The sequence below is a fragment of the Girardinichthys multiradiatus genome, chromosome 7 (assembly GCF_021462225.1).
Source record: "Girardinichthys multiradiatus isolate DD_20200921_A chromosome 7, DD_fGirMul_XY1, whole genome shotgun sequence".
NCBI lineage: Eukaryota > Metazoa > Chordata > Actinopteri > Cyprinodontiformes > Goodeidae > Girardinichthys > Girardinichthys multiradiatus.
The window spans coordinates 46161014-46180175 of record NC_061800.1 but is presented as its reverse complement, the minus strand read 5'-3'; the positions used below and the strand labels follow the sequence as shown (position 1 = coordinate 46180175).

Genomic DNA, 19162 nt, shown 5'->3' with positions numbered 1-19162 from the left:
TTCCAGTCTAGGAGCAAAGGAAGCCATTCATTTTTGAGGAGGCAAATTTTTTATTTGAGGACTTGTACCCTAGGACAAAGCACCACCATCTTACCAGAAGCTAACTTGGAGTACTGGCGTGAACGTAAGGAACTGTTGTCTCGGGAGATTGCGGTCGGTATGTCAGGCTGTGATACTGTTTTTTCTCGTTTCCCTCTGGTCAAGCCCCATCGATCCCATCTAGATCTCTGCTCAACTTCCATACCTTTACATAAATTACACAAAAATAAAGAAGCATACATTAGCTGTGATTGATTGTTACATGATATAATTAATGAGAAAATCCAACTGCCCCATACCCTTTGATGTTTCTGATTTTAGGCTGGACATTGAGTCAAGTGACTCAGATGAGGCCCCATTACTGGCCTGGGATGCCAGCTGGTTCTGAGGAAAAGTGCTAGCCTTCATAGCTCGACTCTCTGAGGTTGACCGACGAAGTATTGAAAGAATTGGTGTTCTTTTCGTTTCCTTATCTTCCGCTGCTCGTCTCTCTTCCGAGTAACTGCGAATTCTTGTGGAGATTCCTGCCATAGTTGATTCAATCTTCCTGCGCATCGCCAACACTGGTGATTCATTGGGTTTCTTCAGCTCCTTTTCTTCCACTGGCTTATCACCTTCTCCATCCATCCTCGTCATCTCTACCTCTTTCTTTTCCTGAGAACCCCGTCTGCCAAGAGTCCAAGAGAGCCTACGTCTTGAACCAACTGAATCCTCTTCTTTCAATACTTCATCAGTACGCTCTGTTGATGGAGTTCTCTTCAAGCGCATAGAGAGCCTTCTCATGAAACCTTGATCCTTTTGAGCTTCACGAAGGTCCTGGACCGACTTGGACTTTTCCTCAAGTCTCCTTGAGGCCAACTGTAATGGTGCACCAATTGGCCCAGGTCTATATATCTCTTCAGATGTATCAGCTGCAGCCTGGATGGCCGGCAGTCTATCTTCATTCTTTGACCTTGAGAGAAATTTCAGACTTCTTGAGAGGGAAGATTCACGTTTTTTGAAGCGTGCCTCAAAAACCTCTTCAGAGGTCATGTCTTCTAAATCAGCTCCAGCTGAGAGATCTTGCTGGGATGATGTTTGCGTAGCGATCTTTGGTGGACTGGGTTCTTTGGTGATCATTTCTGGTGATGCTACCCTGGAGTAGACCGCAGGGTGCTTGGTGGTTGACATGAGGATCGGCTTTGGTGAACCAGGTAAGTTGGATGATGTGCTCTCTGGTGAAGATGTCTGAGCTGTGCCTGAGGCTGAAGTAGTGACTGGAACCATAACTGGAGTAGAAGGGGCTAGAGGTGCCTCATTGAGCGGCTGAAGGGAAGGAACTATGATGGTCTGCATAATGCTGGCATAAGCTGACATTCTTCCATCTGGAAGAACAACTCGGGCAGGAAGTGAGGGCGCTATATATGTTGATGTAACAGTGCCAGGGGGCTGGTAAAGTTCTTGTGTTGGTTTCACCATAACTGAGCTGGTGCTTATGACCATCTCAGAAGACTTTATTGGGGTACTGGTCTTCTCTTCTACATTTTCTTTAGCTTTTGACTCAACTGCATAGTCTTTTCTTGAAAACTCTTGACTTTCTTTGTGCTCCTTTCTCTCTCTTTCTATTTCCTCCTGCATTTTTTCTTCTTCTCGAGAGCTGAGGGCCATGTCAGGAGGTGTGTGAATTCTCTGGCCCACATTATCTGCTTCCGTCAAAGGTTCCTCTGAAATACTCATGTCTTTCTCTGAGAATCCACTTGTACTCGACCTTTCATCAAAATTACTGTCTGCAGTCAGTCCATCCATCTTCTCATTTACACTCTCATCTGTTCGAGTCTCTTTCTCCATCAGTGAATCCTGACTCTCTGTTTTGGATTGAGTTTCTTGCACAACAGGCTCTGGAGTTGGTGGTTTTGGAGAAGATTCCCTGGGAGTCTCTGGACGGGAGTCTAGCTTGGTTTGCTCAGTTAGAGCTGACATGGAAATAGCTTCTTTAAGCCTCCTTTCTGCTACTTGTGCAACAGGAATCTCCAGAGGTGCTCCTGATCTGCGATGTAAAGCTATGGGTTCTGAATCCCCTTGGCTGAAAGAAGTGCTTTTACGTAGAACTTTAGGTTTGGGAACTTCATCCTTTGCAAAGTCACTGGATGCAGCTCTGGTAAGAGGAGGTGGGCCCAGACGAGCAGTGCGAGAGTAGCGATCTAAAGATATTGCTCGTTTGTCATCTCCCATGCCTAATGTTTCTAGAAGAGGTCCTCTCAGGCCGCTCATCTTGTTGTCTACAGATCCACCACGAAGAAGTCGCTGTCTCATCAACTCCAGTTTCAGAGCGTAGTCTTCCTGACTCATCTTTGCAGTTCCTGGGCTGGTGCTCCTCCTCGGTAGCTCCATGGAGACGGCTTTCTTTAGGACTCTCCTTCCTTCCTCAGGGTTTTCTTCTCCAGCTCCTTCCTCTGGTGTAATCCGGAGCAGCAAAGCACTGTCAGCTGAACCACCACGCCGTAGTTCCCCTCTTTGTCGGCCTCCTTCTGCCTTGTCAGACTCCATGCTCGATCCTCTTTTGAGGGGTTTTCTTGATAGTTCTGATTTTTGAATCAGTTCAGCAGGTGATTCTTCTGAGAAACCTTTGTCGTTGTCTTCCGATGGTCGCTTCCAAAGGTGGCCTTTCCCTCTTGCCTCTCCTCTTACTGTTTCCTGCTCCTGAGAGTCCCACTCCATTGCCTCCTGGGGGTGGGAAGGTGGACCAGACCACTGACCTTTTTCGTTCCCCTTTCCTGTTTCCTGCTCATTGCTCTGAATGTCATTGAGTGACATTCTTGATCCAGAGAAGTCCATGTTAAGAGGCATTGGAATAAAAGGAAGTTCATCAATGTCTTCTTCTGAATCAGAAGATGAAGATGGCAGAGGTGAGCCCTCTTTCTGGTGCCTTGGAACCGCAATGGAGATATGGCTCGAGGAATCATTCAGCAACTCAGGTATGGATCTCATGACCATTTTTGACTTATAGCTGATTATGGAACGCTGAAAAAGTAAGCAACAAAATGTTACAACTTTAAAATAATTTCTGCAGGAAAAGCATCATAAGAAAGAAAAATCTCCTCCCTCACCTGCCATTTTCTGCGAGAAGCAAACTTCTTCAGGCCCTCTGTGCTGATGGCCTTACCCTTGCTTAGTATCTGTGCAACGCATTGACAAAACGATTTTTTAGGAGTGGCCCAGGCCTAACGTTGTCATGTAGAACTCACAGGATGGATGATTGACTTTTTCTCACCTTGAACCAAGGGTGCCGCAGACATTCCTGAGTGTCAGGTCTCCTAAAAGCAAATTATGCAAAATTATATGCATATGCTCTATTTTCCAGCTAATTCAAATTAGTTTTCTGAGGCTAACATTATATTTTAAATAAATAAAGCTATTTTGGTTTAGGGATATTTGGGAAACTTGTAGGACGGTTTATAATTTGACACACAACAGACCTGATTAATGGAAAATGTATCTGTTTTTTTTACTTTTAAATAAAGTGGTGGAGAGAAAATGTTAAAACATTTTACAGTGAATTAATGACATTCTGTATGGAAACATATGCAAATAAAAAAAAATTACTTTAGAAACTTGTTTGTATAACTAAACTCAGCCTGGTGGTTGTTTTAACTAAATTAATTATCCATTAACATTCTGTTCAGCTTTGTTTGATACGTTTTCATTGCTGCTTTACAACAAAATAGCAAACCTTTAACATAGAATTATACTTTGTTGGGTGTTACTCACAGCCTGTCTGCTACCAGCAGCTTGATGATGAAGCCTTTAGCCTCTCGGCAAAGATCAGCAAACATGTTCTCCTCAAAAGCCACGTTGTAGTTCCTGATGTTTAGAACGGAGCTGCGGTCACTCTGTCCGGCAAACGGGGAGATTCCAGTCAAGCTAATAACAGAGAACGTTACAATAAATACAGAAAATCAGGAGAAATGCAGAAAAATTCACACTAATTTAGGTTTTACTCACCACAGGTACGCTATAACCCCTACAGGCCTGGGAAAAATAAATCAGAGGCTTTTTAAAAAAACGTTCAACAAGCATTAAAAATGTTTTACATTAAAGCACCTCTACCATATGTCCGTAGCTTTTGAAACAGGCGTCTGGTCGACGATTTCTGGTGCAATAAATTCGGGTGTGCCGTATTTGCAGTACTGAGCCTCATCAGGGGTGACCTCCACAGAGTTGCCGAAATCACATAAACGGATGTGATCACTTTGGAGATCTGCCATGAGGATGTTATCAGGCTGAAGGTAAAAAAAACACAAAAATGAAGAAATGGGAAATAAATCTGTGGAATTATTGAAAAGGTTTTTTATTACAACTTAAAACAGTGTGAAGGTTGAAGATCCATCAGCATCTACCTTTATGTCAAGGTGAATGATGTTCAGATGATGTAGGTAGTCCACTCCTTCTAGCAGCTGCCGTACACATGAACGCACCTTTTGAACACAAACAGCTGCTAATTTTTACATAATTATACTTTACACAGTAGCTTAGTGGGCAGAACACCTTATTCCTTTAAGACATAAGGTTCAAATCTTGTTGCTTCTTCATCTGTGCTCAGTTTGGACTATCTTCTAAAACTAAAGAAACCTGGACTATGATAAAGGACTTGAAAGAATTGTATCAAAAAAACCATCGGCAAGTTTCCGAAGACAGACTTTAAAAAGACTTAAAGAGCCACAAAACTATAGAAAAAGAATATCAATTTGAGCCGCCTTTTTCTTCTCACTCTCTGCTCCATCTCTGCATTAGATTCCCAAAGCATATAGCTTCACAATGAGGCAGAGGGACTGTATCTCATTGTGACCCCGAGCCAAAGCTGAATGTCCTCAGTGCATCAGTCAAACAGCACAATCATCAATATCAGACACCAGGCGTGTAGTTAGACCTGGGACCCCGGACTTCTTGATAGAAGAAATTTAGAAGTATTAAAAAGATGCAGCCACAAAATGGTATTGGACTTCATATTTTATTTTAGAACAATCAAATTGTTTCAATTGTGTTCCATATAATTACGTCCCGCTCCACCTAACCTGACAATGAGTTAAAAGGAGAAGACAAGAAATAGCTATTTGCGCACTCCCAGCACCACGAATGCGCAACTACGCGCACAGCCAGAGACGGAGTCCATTCTGGAGAAGTCCAGAACAGCAGTTTACTCCAGGTCGACCTGCCTCATTCATTACCTGAAAAGTTACACTGAACAGGACTCATTTCAGAGCAACCGTGGAGCCAACCGGAGAGAGGGAGCCTGGTGGGTGTGTGTGATCAGGAACAGGTGGAAGCAGAGCGGTATATCCCAGACGAAGATAGCATTAAAACCTGAATGCTGACTCAGAATGGGCTAATTGTAAGTTACAGCTAATCACTGATTCACTCAGCAAGACATGAGGTGGAGGTTCACTCTAATCTTTGATATTTTCACATTATGATTAAAAATATCTGGTCCTTTACTTCAGTCAAAATAAAAGCATTTCATCCTAATGTATCTGAACACATTAAAAAGTCCTTCAGATCAACACATTGATCTCATTGCTGCATCCAGTCTTATATTCTAGTTCTACATGTAGACAGAAAAAAGTGTTTCTCAATAAACCAGGAAAATATCTCCTGGTGCCAGTAAGACGTCGTAGAAAGTTCAAAAGTAAACCTCCCTCTTCTCTTTCATATCTTCTGTGCTGATTCTAAACATGCAGCTCTGGCTTTAAAGATGCAGCATAATTAAGACATAAATCATAGTAATTAATCACAGGTGGACCATTGATTAGTTAACTCTTTTATTTTTTCTGAATTACACATGTAATACTATATAAACTAAACTAATTAAACAAGGATACAGTTTTACTGAAGGTGAGACATACATATCATATGTATACAGTTATTAATAACTGTAATATTAGTACTGATAAGGTCCAGGATGAGGCTCTATGCTATATTTTAAACAACACAGCTTAACACCCTTTCCTCTCAAAGTGTTTAATAGTAAGAACTGCACTAATGTCTCACATGTTCAGTGCAGAACAAAAGACTGTGTTGAAAAATGTTTCATTTCTTATTTTTGGCAGCCAGATTTCTTGAGAAGTGGAATGAAGGGCTGAAAAGATGGCGGTAAAAGAGAACAGGTTCATAAAAGAAGGAACAGTTTTAATAAAATGTTTCGAAAGCTCTTGGCATAATTAAATAAATGTGTTTTAGGATTTTACCATTTGACTAAGATTTAGGAAAATCAACTTTATACCACTTTCCTTTTTTGAAATATAAGAATAAAGACAATGGAGCCTCAGGAGTGGAACACTTTGATGGGAATGTAACATTTAAAAAGGTAATTTATGTAGATGACAAAAGAAGTACATTTATCTGGCTCAAAGTAAATATCTCTGAGTTTAAGAAAAACTTTTGTTAGCAAAAATTCAGATTAGGTTCTTTTCTAAATACTTCAAAATTTGACGTTATTTGCTTCAGCAAAATGGTTTTTCATCAGGACTAAACTCTGTTTCTCCTTGTCCTTCATTCAGCTTCTAACAAAAATAAAAAGTAAATTTATTTCAAACATTCTTTGTTTGATTCACAATAATTTACATTCAGTCTAGAACCAGCCGAGACAGAAAACTGGCACAATATGTGCTATGTTATTTTAACCTTAAATTACCTAGAAATTGTCTTAATGAAATCTAAATATTTTGGATTTGGGCTAAAGCCCCCAATGTTTTGAGACCCTAAAAACGCCCCTGTCAGACACTATTGGCTGGAGAAGAAAAATTCTACCATGTGTTAAATTCCTGCTGTCTTAAGGTCACTTTTTGTTGTTTCTTCTCCATAGCTGAAATTACCAGCAGCTTTCATGAGATGGTAAATATTTTGTGCTCACCACATCCTGCAGCGTTGGTCTTTGAAAATCAGACACAACTTTTTATTGCTGTAACTTAACATAATATATACATAAATATAGGAGCAATTAGCTCTACATGAATGAATGATATCTTGTATAAGTGCTGAAAAACAGCACCAGCAGGGTCAGTTTTCACTTTTTGCAGCAATATGAGTAGCAAGCCTTCCTGTGTGAAGGGTTTGTGAAACAAACTGACACAGAATCTCTGGTTAAAAAAGGTTTTGAATGTGAGAAACAATTAGTGGTTCGGAAGTTGGCTTGAGACCTTTTACCAGTGCTGCATTTTAATGCAGGAACACATTTAAAACTGCAGTGATACTGGAACGTTGAAGATTTGCTGGTTAATAACCAACGCAGAACTTACATCAGACTCCAGGATCGTAGACTTCCTGGTAAATCTGTCCAGCAGCTCCTCATGGCATCTTTAAACATGAATTAAGGCTCTCAGCTCACCATACCCAGGTAAATAATCTTTGAATTTGTGTGTTTTGCTGTTTTTCTAAGGATACATCTCTGTGATGATGATGACTGTGTTCTTCTTCTCAAACGCGTCATGGAAATAAAGGACCCTCTGGTGGTCCAGCTTGGACAGCAGTCTCATCTCTCTCAGAGCAGATGCCTTCTTCTTGGCTCGAGTCGAGATGAATTTTGCAGCGTACTCCATTTTGGTTGCCTTCTGTTTTACTCGTTTCACATAGCAAAATGCACCCCTGTGAAGATGAAAAATAACTCCAGCTTTAGATCAACACATCTGGGATCATAAAACTATCCCAAATGCAGACTCATTGTGTAAACAGCTCACTCTACCTTCCAATTTCTTTATGGATGTCATAGTAATCAGTCAGTCTGCGCATCTTCCTCAGAATACTCTCCTCATCATCCATTGGTTCCTCCTTCCTCTTAGCTGCAGACCAACAGATAAAACAATTCATGCAATCATTTCCAGACAACTTGCAGTCACACTGCTGGCTGCTGGGTTTTAACAGGTACGTATGTATGCTGTATGAGCTGTTACCCTCATGAACAGTGAGTTCAGCTTTACAAGACACAGATCCTGCCAGGTTTCGGGCGGTACAGGTGTACACCCCGGAGTCCTCGGGATGGGCATTTAGGATCACCAGGGAGCATTCATTGTCGTCATAGACGAAGGTGTAGTGACTGCTCTCTGACAGCAAGATGTCCCCCTGAAATTAAAAGCTTTCATTTTCAACAAAGTCCCAGACTAAAGCTGACATTGCACAAGTATTTTTCTAATCTTAGGCATTTATTTATTTCTTACATCCAGACAGGACCATCATTAATGGCAAATCTGCTAGAGCGCTGTAAAAAGCCATAAATTCAACTCATCTTTTGTTTTGCAGCATAAAAAAACTAAATGATTTACAACAGGGGTGTCCAAAGTGTGGCCTAGGGGCCATTTGTGGCCCTTGGAATAATTGTGTATGGCCCCTGAAAGAAAATTGGGCCCTCCAGCTAATGGACCTGGTGTGGATGGACACCTGTTGTAATTGTTTAGGGTGAGATTGTAAATGAATAATTTCTATATTATTTATTGGAAAATACAGCAAATGTTTTTGAAATTTTTTTTTCAGTTTTTGTTGCTGGGAATAAAAACATTTTGTACAAAATAAAAAAACATTCGACCCAAAAACGTTCTTAACAATAACTGTTAAATTTATTGCTGAGCAGGTCAAAGAAAAACAGTTTAAAACAAAATACTTTTAATTGAAAAAACTTAAGGCCTGTTGAATGCTTTCAACTTGGTGATTTTGACCCAAAGTGCGAAAAGCTTAGACACCACTCATTTAGAAAAATGTAATCTTTATTTTGAGTTAATTTATTCAGAGAGGGAAAATCACCCATGTTAGAAAATAATTGTTTCCAAAACATAAAAAAACCCCCAGTGCCTCACTAACTGGCACCCCTGACAGCTAATATAAAGCAAAATTCAACTGAAGCACATTTAAATTGTATAATTTAGTTTTAAAGATGATCATAAAGCTCCAGCACAAATGATCCATGATTTTCTGTTATATCACCTAACACAAAGGTCCACTTCTCTTAGCTACTTTTAAAAACAGAAAAGACCAAAGAATGTTGCATCCAAGTTAGGCAGATGTGTGTTGATCTTCATAAGTCAGGAAAGGCTATAAAAAAATATCTGCTGGCCTAAACCGGCCCATATCTGCAGTCTACTGGGACAAACTAACCTGGATGAGGACCAAAGTTTGTCTTCCACCATGCACGGTGAGGAGGATGGTAATAGAGGTAAAAACATCTCCACTGTTGGAGAACTGCCGCAAAGTCTCCATAACAACCATTTATTTTAAGGCTTTTGTACACATCTTTACCAGGAGAGCCAATGGCTATGGAGGCTGCTGTGAGTGGCAAAAGTTAATACATTTTTATCTTCAGGATTTGTTCCCAACAAATTTGTTTATTTTGAATATATATCTACGATTTATATTTTACATTTATCAACAATAATACAAGAAATGATCTACCTCATTGCCTTTATTCTGTTTTTTAAGGATGATGTTTTTAGTTTGATTTCTCAATGACAGGATAGTTGACCTTTAAAATATTAAATGCGCTCATGGTGTAAAAAAGGAAGTACTCCCACCTTCAATTCATCGGTTGTACCTATTTTGTTCATAACAAATGATTTGGGGCATATTTTTAATTATTTTATAAAACTTGTTCATGTTGTCATCATCATCGTTTCAGAAATGATCATCATGTGGGATCTGTTGTGTGTTTTCAATGACTTAAGGTCACATTGAAATAACTAAGCTGATAAATACCAGATCATTTATATGTCAAAACCACAAAATTTCAGAAACCTTGCATTTTAAATTTACTATTTGAAATTTTCTTTTGATTATGACTGGACAGTTTATACAAGTCTCTGGTAAAATTACAAATGTCCAGATTCATAAATGATCAAACATTATTGTGGCTTGAAACAACCAAATGAATAAAAACCTTGAACCAGAGGATGTCAGGGACAGGTTTTCCCTCCACAACCACAGCAAAGCGAGGAGTCTCCCCGGCACAAACGTCCAGGTCTTCCATGATCGTCTCAAATGTTGGTGTAGCTGTGGACAGAGTTTCAGCATCCAATACAAAGTTATAAAACATGCAGAGGGATGGAGGGCCTAGATAGCTCTAAAGCCACACAGATGGGTGTCTTTCCTACCGGCCGTCTCCACGCTGAAGCTGCAGCTGTCGCTTCCAAACTCATTGGTGGCCACAAAGGTCAACTCACCGACATCAAAAGCCTTCACTTTCAGCAGCTTTAGTGTGTGCTGGTCGTCATCTGGCATCGCCATCTCATACAGACCCTGCTTGTTGGTCAGAGTCACTCCTTTCCTGAAGTCAAGTTTGTTTCAAATCAGTCTTAAGAGACTCACACCTGGGCTTGCAGAAGTCACCTCATAGCTCTGTTTTCTAGTCTAAACAACAGACTGTTTCACTGCTCTCTAATCTTTCATCATCCCTTATAATGAACATGTGCATACATGTATTATTGGGATGCCAAAAGAACAAAGATAATATAGTCTAAAAGAAATTGAAACCTTAAAAAGTCTAGATAGTGGAAACCAATACCTCTTCCAGGTGACTGCAGTGTTGACATGATTAAGAGTGATGGAGATGGTGACTGACTGGTTTTCAATCACATACACAATGTCAGGTTTATCAATAATCACTGGAGCTTCCTGAAGATACGGACCTTAAATGAACCACAGAGAACATTTAACAACTCAGTATCTCACACTGACGGATTACCAAATGCCATGAGAGCTGGACCCTACCTCTGTCCAGGAGCTGAACCGGATCGGTGGCTGGGGAGGGTTTGCTGAAGGCTTTAGAGGTGATGGTCAGGACCCTGAATGCGTAGCGCACACCTTTGGAGAGGGTGGCTATGGTGTAGGTGGTCTCTTTCAGGCCGGATGTGATTATGATCCACTGGATGGAGCCGAGCGCTTGCTGTTGGATGGCATACATCAGGGAGCTGGGATCTGGAAGTAAGTGAGAGCTCACTAAAACCTAATTTTCTCCAGGTTCAATGCTGTAAGTAAGGCTGGGTGTAGCTAAGTCTGCTGTGTTCACTGGTCTGAAGTCATCTCTTTAATGGTCCTACATACCAATGGAAGGATCCAACCTTCTGGGTTTCTTCCAGCTCAAAGTGATGGTTTTCCCAGTAATGGACTCTATCACTGGAGTTCCATCAGGAGGATCAGGAAGAATATCTGTAGAAATTTCAGGATTTTCCACCATAAGTACAAAATCAATAAATAAATGCAAAGCTTCACTATGAATTTATGGCAAACATTTCCAGAGTGGTCAGGTTTAAAATATTCACCCTGGAGAAAACAGACGGTGAGGAAGAGGGAGGGATTGGTGGATGGAGCTTTTGAGAACGAGATGGGGAATAAAATCTGGAAGTAATTTTCCAGATCTAATGAATACTCTCATACTTTTCCAAAATTCTCGCATCCTGAAGCTCTTAAGAAGTTTTTCTTTAAATATTTCCTTTTTAATGCAGTATCTGAACACTTTTAATCATTTTGGTTTGCTGAGCCACTCACGTCTGACCTCTGAATCATTGAAGCATTGAAATTCTCCAAACCCCAAGAAATAAACCAGTATTGACATAGATTGACAGAGAACAGCCAACTTAAAGAACTGGTTTCAAACTGGATCTTTAAGCACAAAGACATAGAGTGCTCTTATTTCTTGTTGCGGTCAGAAATAAAATAGGAATAGCTGAAACCTGTAAAGTAAATCTCAGTTCATGGATAAAGCATTTCTTAGATTTTTACTAAATTTATTTCTGCTCTTTTAAATACATGACTTTACAAAACATGGTTTTCAACTGCTGTAGAGTTTTTAAGGTCTAAACCTTCATTTGGCCATTTGGTGTGTGTTTGAAGCACATGTTGGAACATATGAAGTCATGCTAAGGTAGAAGGACTGGAGGGACGTTCAGAAAGAAAACTACTAATGAAGACCACAGAAAAGTCTGGCTGCAAGGAATGAAAATACAAAGACAAGGGAACCTGTTTGAAGTCTTTATACAGGATTGAATTGAGTATTTCCTGAGATGTAAGCCAAATAATGAAATTACCTGTAACATAGAGATGTGCATAACAGGTGGCCTTTCCCACCTTATTGGCGATCACGCTTTTGTAAACTCCACCGTGAGCGTGACACACAGAGCGGATGACCAGGCTGTGCACATCACGGACTGCAGAGGGAAGAACAAACTGGGATGAGGAGGGGCTGGAAAGGGGTTTTGGTTCTGTTGGAAGGGTTCTTGAACAAAATGCATGAGTACCTCCAATGCACTACTCATGTGTGAACTTTCTGAAACTGTAGGTTGCATATAATGTGGTGCTAATTGTCTTAAAACAGCAGCTTACAAAAGTATTCACACCTCTTTGCAGATTGTTCCACCTCAGTGTATTTTTTTGGATTTTATGAGATAAACCAACACAGTGTTATGTGGAAGGAAAACGATCTATGGTTTTCAAAATTGTTTACAAATAAAAATCTGAAATTGTTGCGTACATTTGTATTCAGCCCCCACTAAATAAAATCCAGTGCAAACTAATTTCAGAAGTCACCGAACTATTACATAAATCCCTAATAAGTTCTGTTTACAGTTTGTCACAAGCAAACATGAGGAAGAAGGTGCTTTGGTCAGATAAGACCAAAACTGAACGTTATGGCCTACATGCAAACCAACACTGCATATCAGCCTGAAAAAATTCAATTCAATTCAGTTTTATTTATATAGCGCCAATTCACAACACATGTTGTCTCAAGGCACTTCACAACAGTCAGGTTTATACATTCCAATTAGTCCTAACCATTGAACAGTGCAGTCGGAGTTAGCTTTTTATTCAAATTGGATAAAAAGTTTTTCTATCTAAGGAAACCCAGCAGATTGCATCCAGTCAGTGACTTGCAGCATTCACTCCTCCTGGATGAGCATGTAGAGACAGTGGACATTCACTGGTGTTGACTTTGCAGCAATCCCTCATACTGAGCATGCATGTAGTGACAGTGGAGAGGAAAAACTCCCTTTTAACAGGAAGAAACCTCCAGCAGAACCAGAACCAGGCTCAGTGTGAGCGGCCATCTCCCACGACCGACTGGGGGTTTGAGAGAACAGAGCAGAGACACAAAAAGAACAAAGAAGCACTGATCCAGAAGTACTTTCTATGGGAAGGAAAAGTAAATGTTAATGGATGTAGCTCCTGTAGTCGTTTCATCTAGAAAGAAACAACAGATAAACTCTGAGCCAGTTTTCAAGGTTAGAGTCTGAAAGAGAGCACATAGAGTTAGTCACAGTAAAAGCTCAGTCAATTTCTCCATCCTCACAATAAAACACAACTTCATCGTGGACATGAAAGCTGGTCTGAGTTGATAGTTGAGATGGAAGGAGCTAAATACAGGACATTCCTGAAGGAAAACCTGTTAGTGACTGCTGAAGACTTGAGGCTAGAGTGGAGGTTCACCTTCCAGCAGGACAACCACCTTTAACATATCAGCCAGAGATACAACAGGATGGTTTAGATCCAAGCATATTCGTTTGTTGTAATGGACCAGTCAAAGTCTAGACTTAAATCCAACTGAGAATCAGTGCCAAACTTTAAAACATCCAATCTAACTGAGTTTGAGTTATTTTGGAAAGAATAATTGGCAAAAACAATTCGGTCTGTAAAAGTGGAAAGCCAGAGACATACCCCAAAAGATCTGCAGCTGGAACTGTGGTGAGAAATAGTTCCACAGAGTACTAACTTAGGTGGCTGAATACAAATCCCAGCCACACTTTTCAGATTTTTACTTGTAAAAACGTTAGAAAACCATGTATCATTTTCCCTTCACAATAATGGAGTACTTTAAGTTGGTCAATCACATAAAATCCCAATAAAATACATGAAAGTTTTCGGCTTGAACATGGCAAAAATGTGGAAAAGTTCAAGCGGTCTGAATACTTTTGTTTTATAAATTTCATCAGCAATGCAAATAAAAGATGTGAGTGTGGATGATTTTTAAACAGGTTGCAGTGGATGAAATAGGTTTTCCTAAGGTAATGGAGCATTGAGCGTCATGTGCATGTCGGTCCACCTACACTGCATCATCTTTCTGTCCTCCGTGCTTTCAATCCTCTTCCCGTTGTGGAACCAGGCGATGGTTGGGTACGGCAAACCGGCCACTTTGCACTTAAGTACAGCCTCTTTTCCCTCGATCACATCCAGGTCGTAGAGGGGCTTGATGAAGTCAGGCATGGTGAAGCGCTCCACCTCATTCTCTGGGACCTCAGGCTCCTCGGGGATGGATGGCATCTTCTCCAGTTTGGCCCTGAAAGGACGAGGAGACACATCACATGGAGGAATATTTTCAGCTTTATGACATGTTTGAATTCAAGGAAAATAACACCCTCGTACATCTGAGAGGAGATGGCTGGTCGCGGTTCTTGTATGTAGAGTTCAGCAGAGTTCTCGGCCTCTCCATGACTGTTTTGAGCTCTGATAGTGTAGAAACCCTCATCATCGCTGGTCACATGGGAAATAATGAGAGAATGGCGGCCGCTCTCCTGGACGATTCTAATGTCTTCACTTTCAATGAGGGGCTGGTCTGCAGAGAAAAGGCAACACTTATTTATACAAGAGAACACAGAGAGAGTTGGAAAGATAACAGAAGGCTGTGATGTACAATGCCATGAACAAGAATTCACCTCCTTACAGATTTCTTCTGTTTCTGCTTTTTTTGTTACACTTAAATGTTTCATATCATCAAGCAAATTTTATATCAGACAAGTTAATACAAAAATTACTGTTGTTTTAATTCACATTGGAGGGTTTTCCAGCCTGTTTAAGGCTCGATGTCTTTTGTGAGATGAGTCAGCAGTGGTTTTGGCCTTGGAAATCTCCCATGGAGCCCTTTTATGAGTTTTTGAATTTTCTGAGTTAGGGTGAAAAAGACTGTCTTTGGGGTGGGGGGAATATTTTACCATAGAGGCCAAAACAGCACCCAGCTGCATTGCGTGACGCAGAATACTGATGCATTTTGATAGATGCTTACTCTGACTCAGGCTCTGAGCCTCATATGACAACAAACTACCTTGTGCAACCAAACCCAAAGCCTCCAATTAAGTCTCCACACAGAGAAGTAGTTTTTATTACTGTACTTACATAAACGAACACACAGTTTATTTTTAACTCAACAATTTTGGTGACCCCAAGGAGATGTGAGTAAAAATACCACCTAAGGCATATGAGAAGAGACTGTTTTCTTCTTTTTTTTATCCAAATCAAGTGGCTTCCAGGTGTACAGATCAAGATTTCCAAAATAAGGTCAACAAAAACCTGTTACTCAACATCCCTTTAAACACTGAAAGCCTCAAAATGCCTGTCTGGTCTTTTTTGCCTATTTTAACTGTAAAGAGGACAGAAACAGAGTTGAGCAGGCGAGGAGACCTTGTGCATTTCAACCTGAGAAGACGTTTATTGGTGTTTACTCACACAAGTGAACACAGATTTTTTTCTGAACCAGTTGAAACAGTTGAGTCATCATGGCTCTTGACTTAGTAAACTTTTCCAGACTGAGAGATGTCAGTTACTTTATTTCTCATTTGTTCTCAAAGTTCTTTAACTTAGGGCATGATGTGTTGCTTTTTTGGGGTTGTTTAGCCTACTTCATGTTGTCCAACAGGTTATATTTAGGTGACTTAAATGACCTTTTGACTCTGCAGTCTTGGCAGTAATCATTGTGGCTAATAAAAATGAACTCAGCTAAAATGTGGTAAATCATGGTTATTTCAGGATTTAAATGAAATCATTATCTAAAAATTGCATTTTGTGTTTACCTGGGATATCTTTGTCAGATATTAAAGTTTGTTTAATGATCTGAAACATTTAGGTGTAACATAAAAGTGACACAGAAGAAATCTGCACCGGGTTAATAATATTTCACATCCTTGTAGTTTTTACTGGTGGGATGTAGTTTAGTTGTACCAAAGTGGCTCCAGATGACTTTAGGAGGCGGGGTCCCGCTGACTTTGCAGTCAAACCGAGCGTTCCGACCCTCAATCACTTCCAGAACATCCAGCTTCCGAGTGAACAGAGGCTCCAGTGACGGAACGACTTTGAGTTTCCCACTTGATGTTACTTCCTCTAAAAGTGAAAACACAATAACAGCAATTGCTTTTTTCAGCATCGACCATTTTGTGATTAATATTCTTTGATCCCCACCTTTAGCTGTGCTAAGCTTGCACATGTACGTCCCGCTGTCGTCCTCGTGCACAGAATTGAGCAGCAGTCTGCACTTCCTCCCATCGAAGTGCATCTTACAGTTCAGCAAGGCGGGCTGGATCAGTTTCCCATCCGCGAGCCAGTCCACATCAGTGTCGTTCGGTCCAATGACGTGACACTCAAATAACACTGTCTCTCCGGCCTTCGCTGTGATGTCCCTCAGCGGGCGGATGACGGACAGACTCAGCTCAACTGGTGGAGCTGAACATGAATAAAACAAGAATAGTTACTGAACTTAATGCAAAAACTGATGAGCTAACTTCATATCAGTACATATCAGAACAGGTCCGCTGAAATAACTGAAATCAATCTAATGATCTGACTGATCGTTGTAAAAGAAGAGACTGAAATCATTGTTACCTTCAAAGAAAAGCTGCAGTCAATAACAATGCAATTTTTTTAGTTATATAACACATTTAACAACACAATTTTAACCAAAGTGCTTCACCTAAAGGTAAATACAAACCAATAAATTCGGAAGACAGCCATAAAATCAACAAATACAATAAAAATAGGATAAAAAGAGAACTATAATATGAAAACACCATGGCCAATATTACTCCATTATCTCCATTAAAACGGCTTCACAAGCAGGAAACTACTGCTGGGAATATTGCATTTGAAAGCAGCCTTCTGGATCATTAATATCTTCAAGCTTCGAGAGTCGAGAAAGCTCTTGGAGCATCTCCTCCTGAGGGTCCTACAGAATGGCGAGGCCACCAATGCAGAGCTTTTTCAGTATTGGCAACAGTTGCAAACAAGGAGGACAACAAAGAACACACTTCGCTCCAAGAAAAATCTAAAGGACAGACTGAAATTCTACTGGAAGTGTAAGGATTGACAGCAGAAGACTGGCACAAAGAGATTTTTTCGGATGAATTCTCCTTTTGATTTTATAGGACATCTGGAGAAGAAAGGCTGAGAGCTACTATGCTCTCCGTTTTGGAGCTAACAGTGAAGCATGCTGATCCAACCCAGTGTGGTGTTGATCCCACCCAAGATAGTGGGTTTCCTCCCAATTCAGCTGAATAACTCTGCCCTGGATGAGGAGTGTGCTGAAAGCATGCTCCAAGAGTAACTTCTTCCAACACCATGGTGATGATCTGTGGATTTTCCAGCATTATGGAGCACCGTGCTAGTATGATAATGATCTGGTTTAAAGATCTGGGCCTGTGTTCACAAAGATTCTCAGAGAGCTCATATCTTAGCCTAAAAATTCTTGGCAAGGACTCCTAGCTTCAGAGTGATTCAGTTCTCTGCTGAGAGCGACTCTAAGGAGACAACAGATTCCTATCTTAGTGAGGAGGTCTGGTTGACCCCATTGCTAGGTGTGACGCCGCCTTCTAAGAGCTGTGATTGGTTATTAAAAGAAAAAAAACAAAACAAAACAAATGCGCTCCTAGTAATCAGTGGAGAAAAATTAACCGAGGATAGAATTTAGACTCATGATAACAATTAGCAGAATTAAATTAATTGTCCCACAGCATCAACATGTGTGAATGTAGTTTATTTACATGCTCATGATTATTTTGATTTGCTTATTATTATGTTTACTCACTATGTTGGTCGTTTTCATACTGCATCTATTTCATATTAATTTATTTGATATTAATATTACAATTCAGCATTTTACTGTGATCTCCTTCTTGTTTAATGAGGTTTAGTTTGGTAAAATGACCAAAAGAAAACAGAGAAAAAAGGTGGGGAGAAGCAAAGAGAACAGAGGAGCAGAGCCTGCTGGTGGAGGAGAAAAGAGGAGTGTTGAAAGGTAGATTTAGTCCTGGGATCATGATGGGAACCAACAGACATTCCCAGCAGATCAATGTGTTGTTCCCTCTGCTTTCAGCACCAGTCTGGAATGTGAGCAGCTCTGGTTCCTGCTGTATTCAGAAGCTACAGAGGAGATAGCAGCACCAGAGAACTTCTCCACAGACGTTGGAGATGACCATTTAGACTGAGGCTGCTGACATCATCATGAACAATACAGCAGATACTGATTCATCTCATTTACATCTTCCTGCTATGGATATAGTCATCAGATTATTGTACTGTATCTCATCAAGAGTTTGTATTTATGTATACTGTATATATTTTTTTTCAAGTTTTTCCAATTTTTGAATTTATTTTTTGAAGCATTTGACAGTCTGTAAATATTTAAATAATTTTGTACAATATTGTTTGTAACTTTGTTCACTTTTTATTCATGGTTATTTATTATTGTTTCTATTATTTTTTTATCCTTCCTAATATTACCTTACTAGAGGTTGACCTTTAAAATGTCCTGCTGCTGAAACTATTTAATTTTGCCCTATATTATGAAATTAATCTTTTCTCTATATTAATAATTGTATGATTGTTCTAGAAGTTTCTGTTCTCATTAACTCGACTGTTTAGGAGGTGGATCCCTGCACCATGGAGCCGGTAGCATTTTATTCATTCACTGTTGTTCATTGTAGGATAATATCTCTCCTTTCTCTCTGTCTTTCCTCCATCTTCTCTGCTTCAGACACTCTTAGGCTCACTAAAAGTCCTCACTATGCTTAACATCTCCTCGCGTTAGGAGCTCTCTGAAGATGCTTCATGAATATCTTTTATCATACCGAGGGAAAATTCTAAGAAAAAGATTTTTCTTAGAATGACGTCACTAGGAGCTACTTTTAGTCTTAGGAGTCTTTGTGAATACAGGCCCAGAACATTAAATTACTGGACCTGTGGTCAGCAAATTCCTCAGATTAGAACGCCATTTAGAACTTTTAGTTCGTTCTCTAAAACCTGACAGAGACAGAAGCGAATAAACTGGGAATAACTCTAAGCATTAAGAAGACAAGAATGGGTTACCATAAGTCAGGATTCTACAAGTTCATTCCAAGCATTTCAAAGGTATTAAATT

General features: G+C 40.1%; 1 protein-coding gene across 1 annotated transcript in view; it reads right to left on the bottom strand.

Annotated features, from left to right (window-relative positions):
- spegb (striated muscle enriched protein kinase b) overlaps positions 1–19162 on the bottom strand; it is a 55225-nt gene that overhangs the window by 8206 nt on the left and 27857 nt on the right. Inside the window, exons 10-31 of the mRNA XM_047370590.1 lie at positions 16213–16473; positions 15976–16134; positions 14407–14596; positions 14091–14320; positions 12078–12197; positions 11095–11199; positions 10762–10968; positions 10556–10679; positions 10146–10318; positions 9932–10044; positions 7962–8130; positions 7754–7850; positions 7456–7656; positions 7311–7368; positions 4416–4493; positions 4126–4298; positions 4021–4047; positions 3787–3939; positions 3290–3332; positions 3126–3194; positions 339–3039; positions 95–244 (exon numbers count right to left, since the gene is read on the bottom strand). Coding sequence (XP_047226546.1) covers positions 95–244; positions 339–3039; positions 3126–3194; positions 3290–3332; positions 3787–3939; positions 4021–4047; positions 4126–4298; positions 4416–4493; positions 7311–7368; positions 7456–7656; positions 7754–7850; positions 7962–8130; positions 9932–10044; positions 10146–10318; positions 10556–10679; positions 10762–10968; positions 11095–11199; positions 12078–12197; positions 14091–14320; positions 14407–14596; positions 15976–16134; positions 16213–16473 — 5601 coding nt within the window. The remainder of the gene's footprint in view (positions 1–94; positions 245–338; positions 3040–3125; positions 3195–3289; positions 3333–3786; positions 3940–4020; positions 4048–4125; positions 4299–4415; positions 4494–7310; positions 7369–7455; positions 7657–7753; positions 7851–7961; positions 8131–9931; positions 10045–10145; positions 10319–10555; positions 10680–10761; positions 10969–11094; positions 11200–12077; positions 12198–14090; positions 14321–14406; positions 14597–15975; positions 16135–16212; positions 16474–19162) is intronic.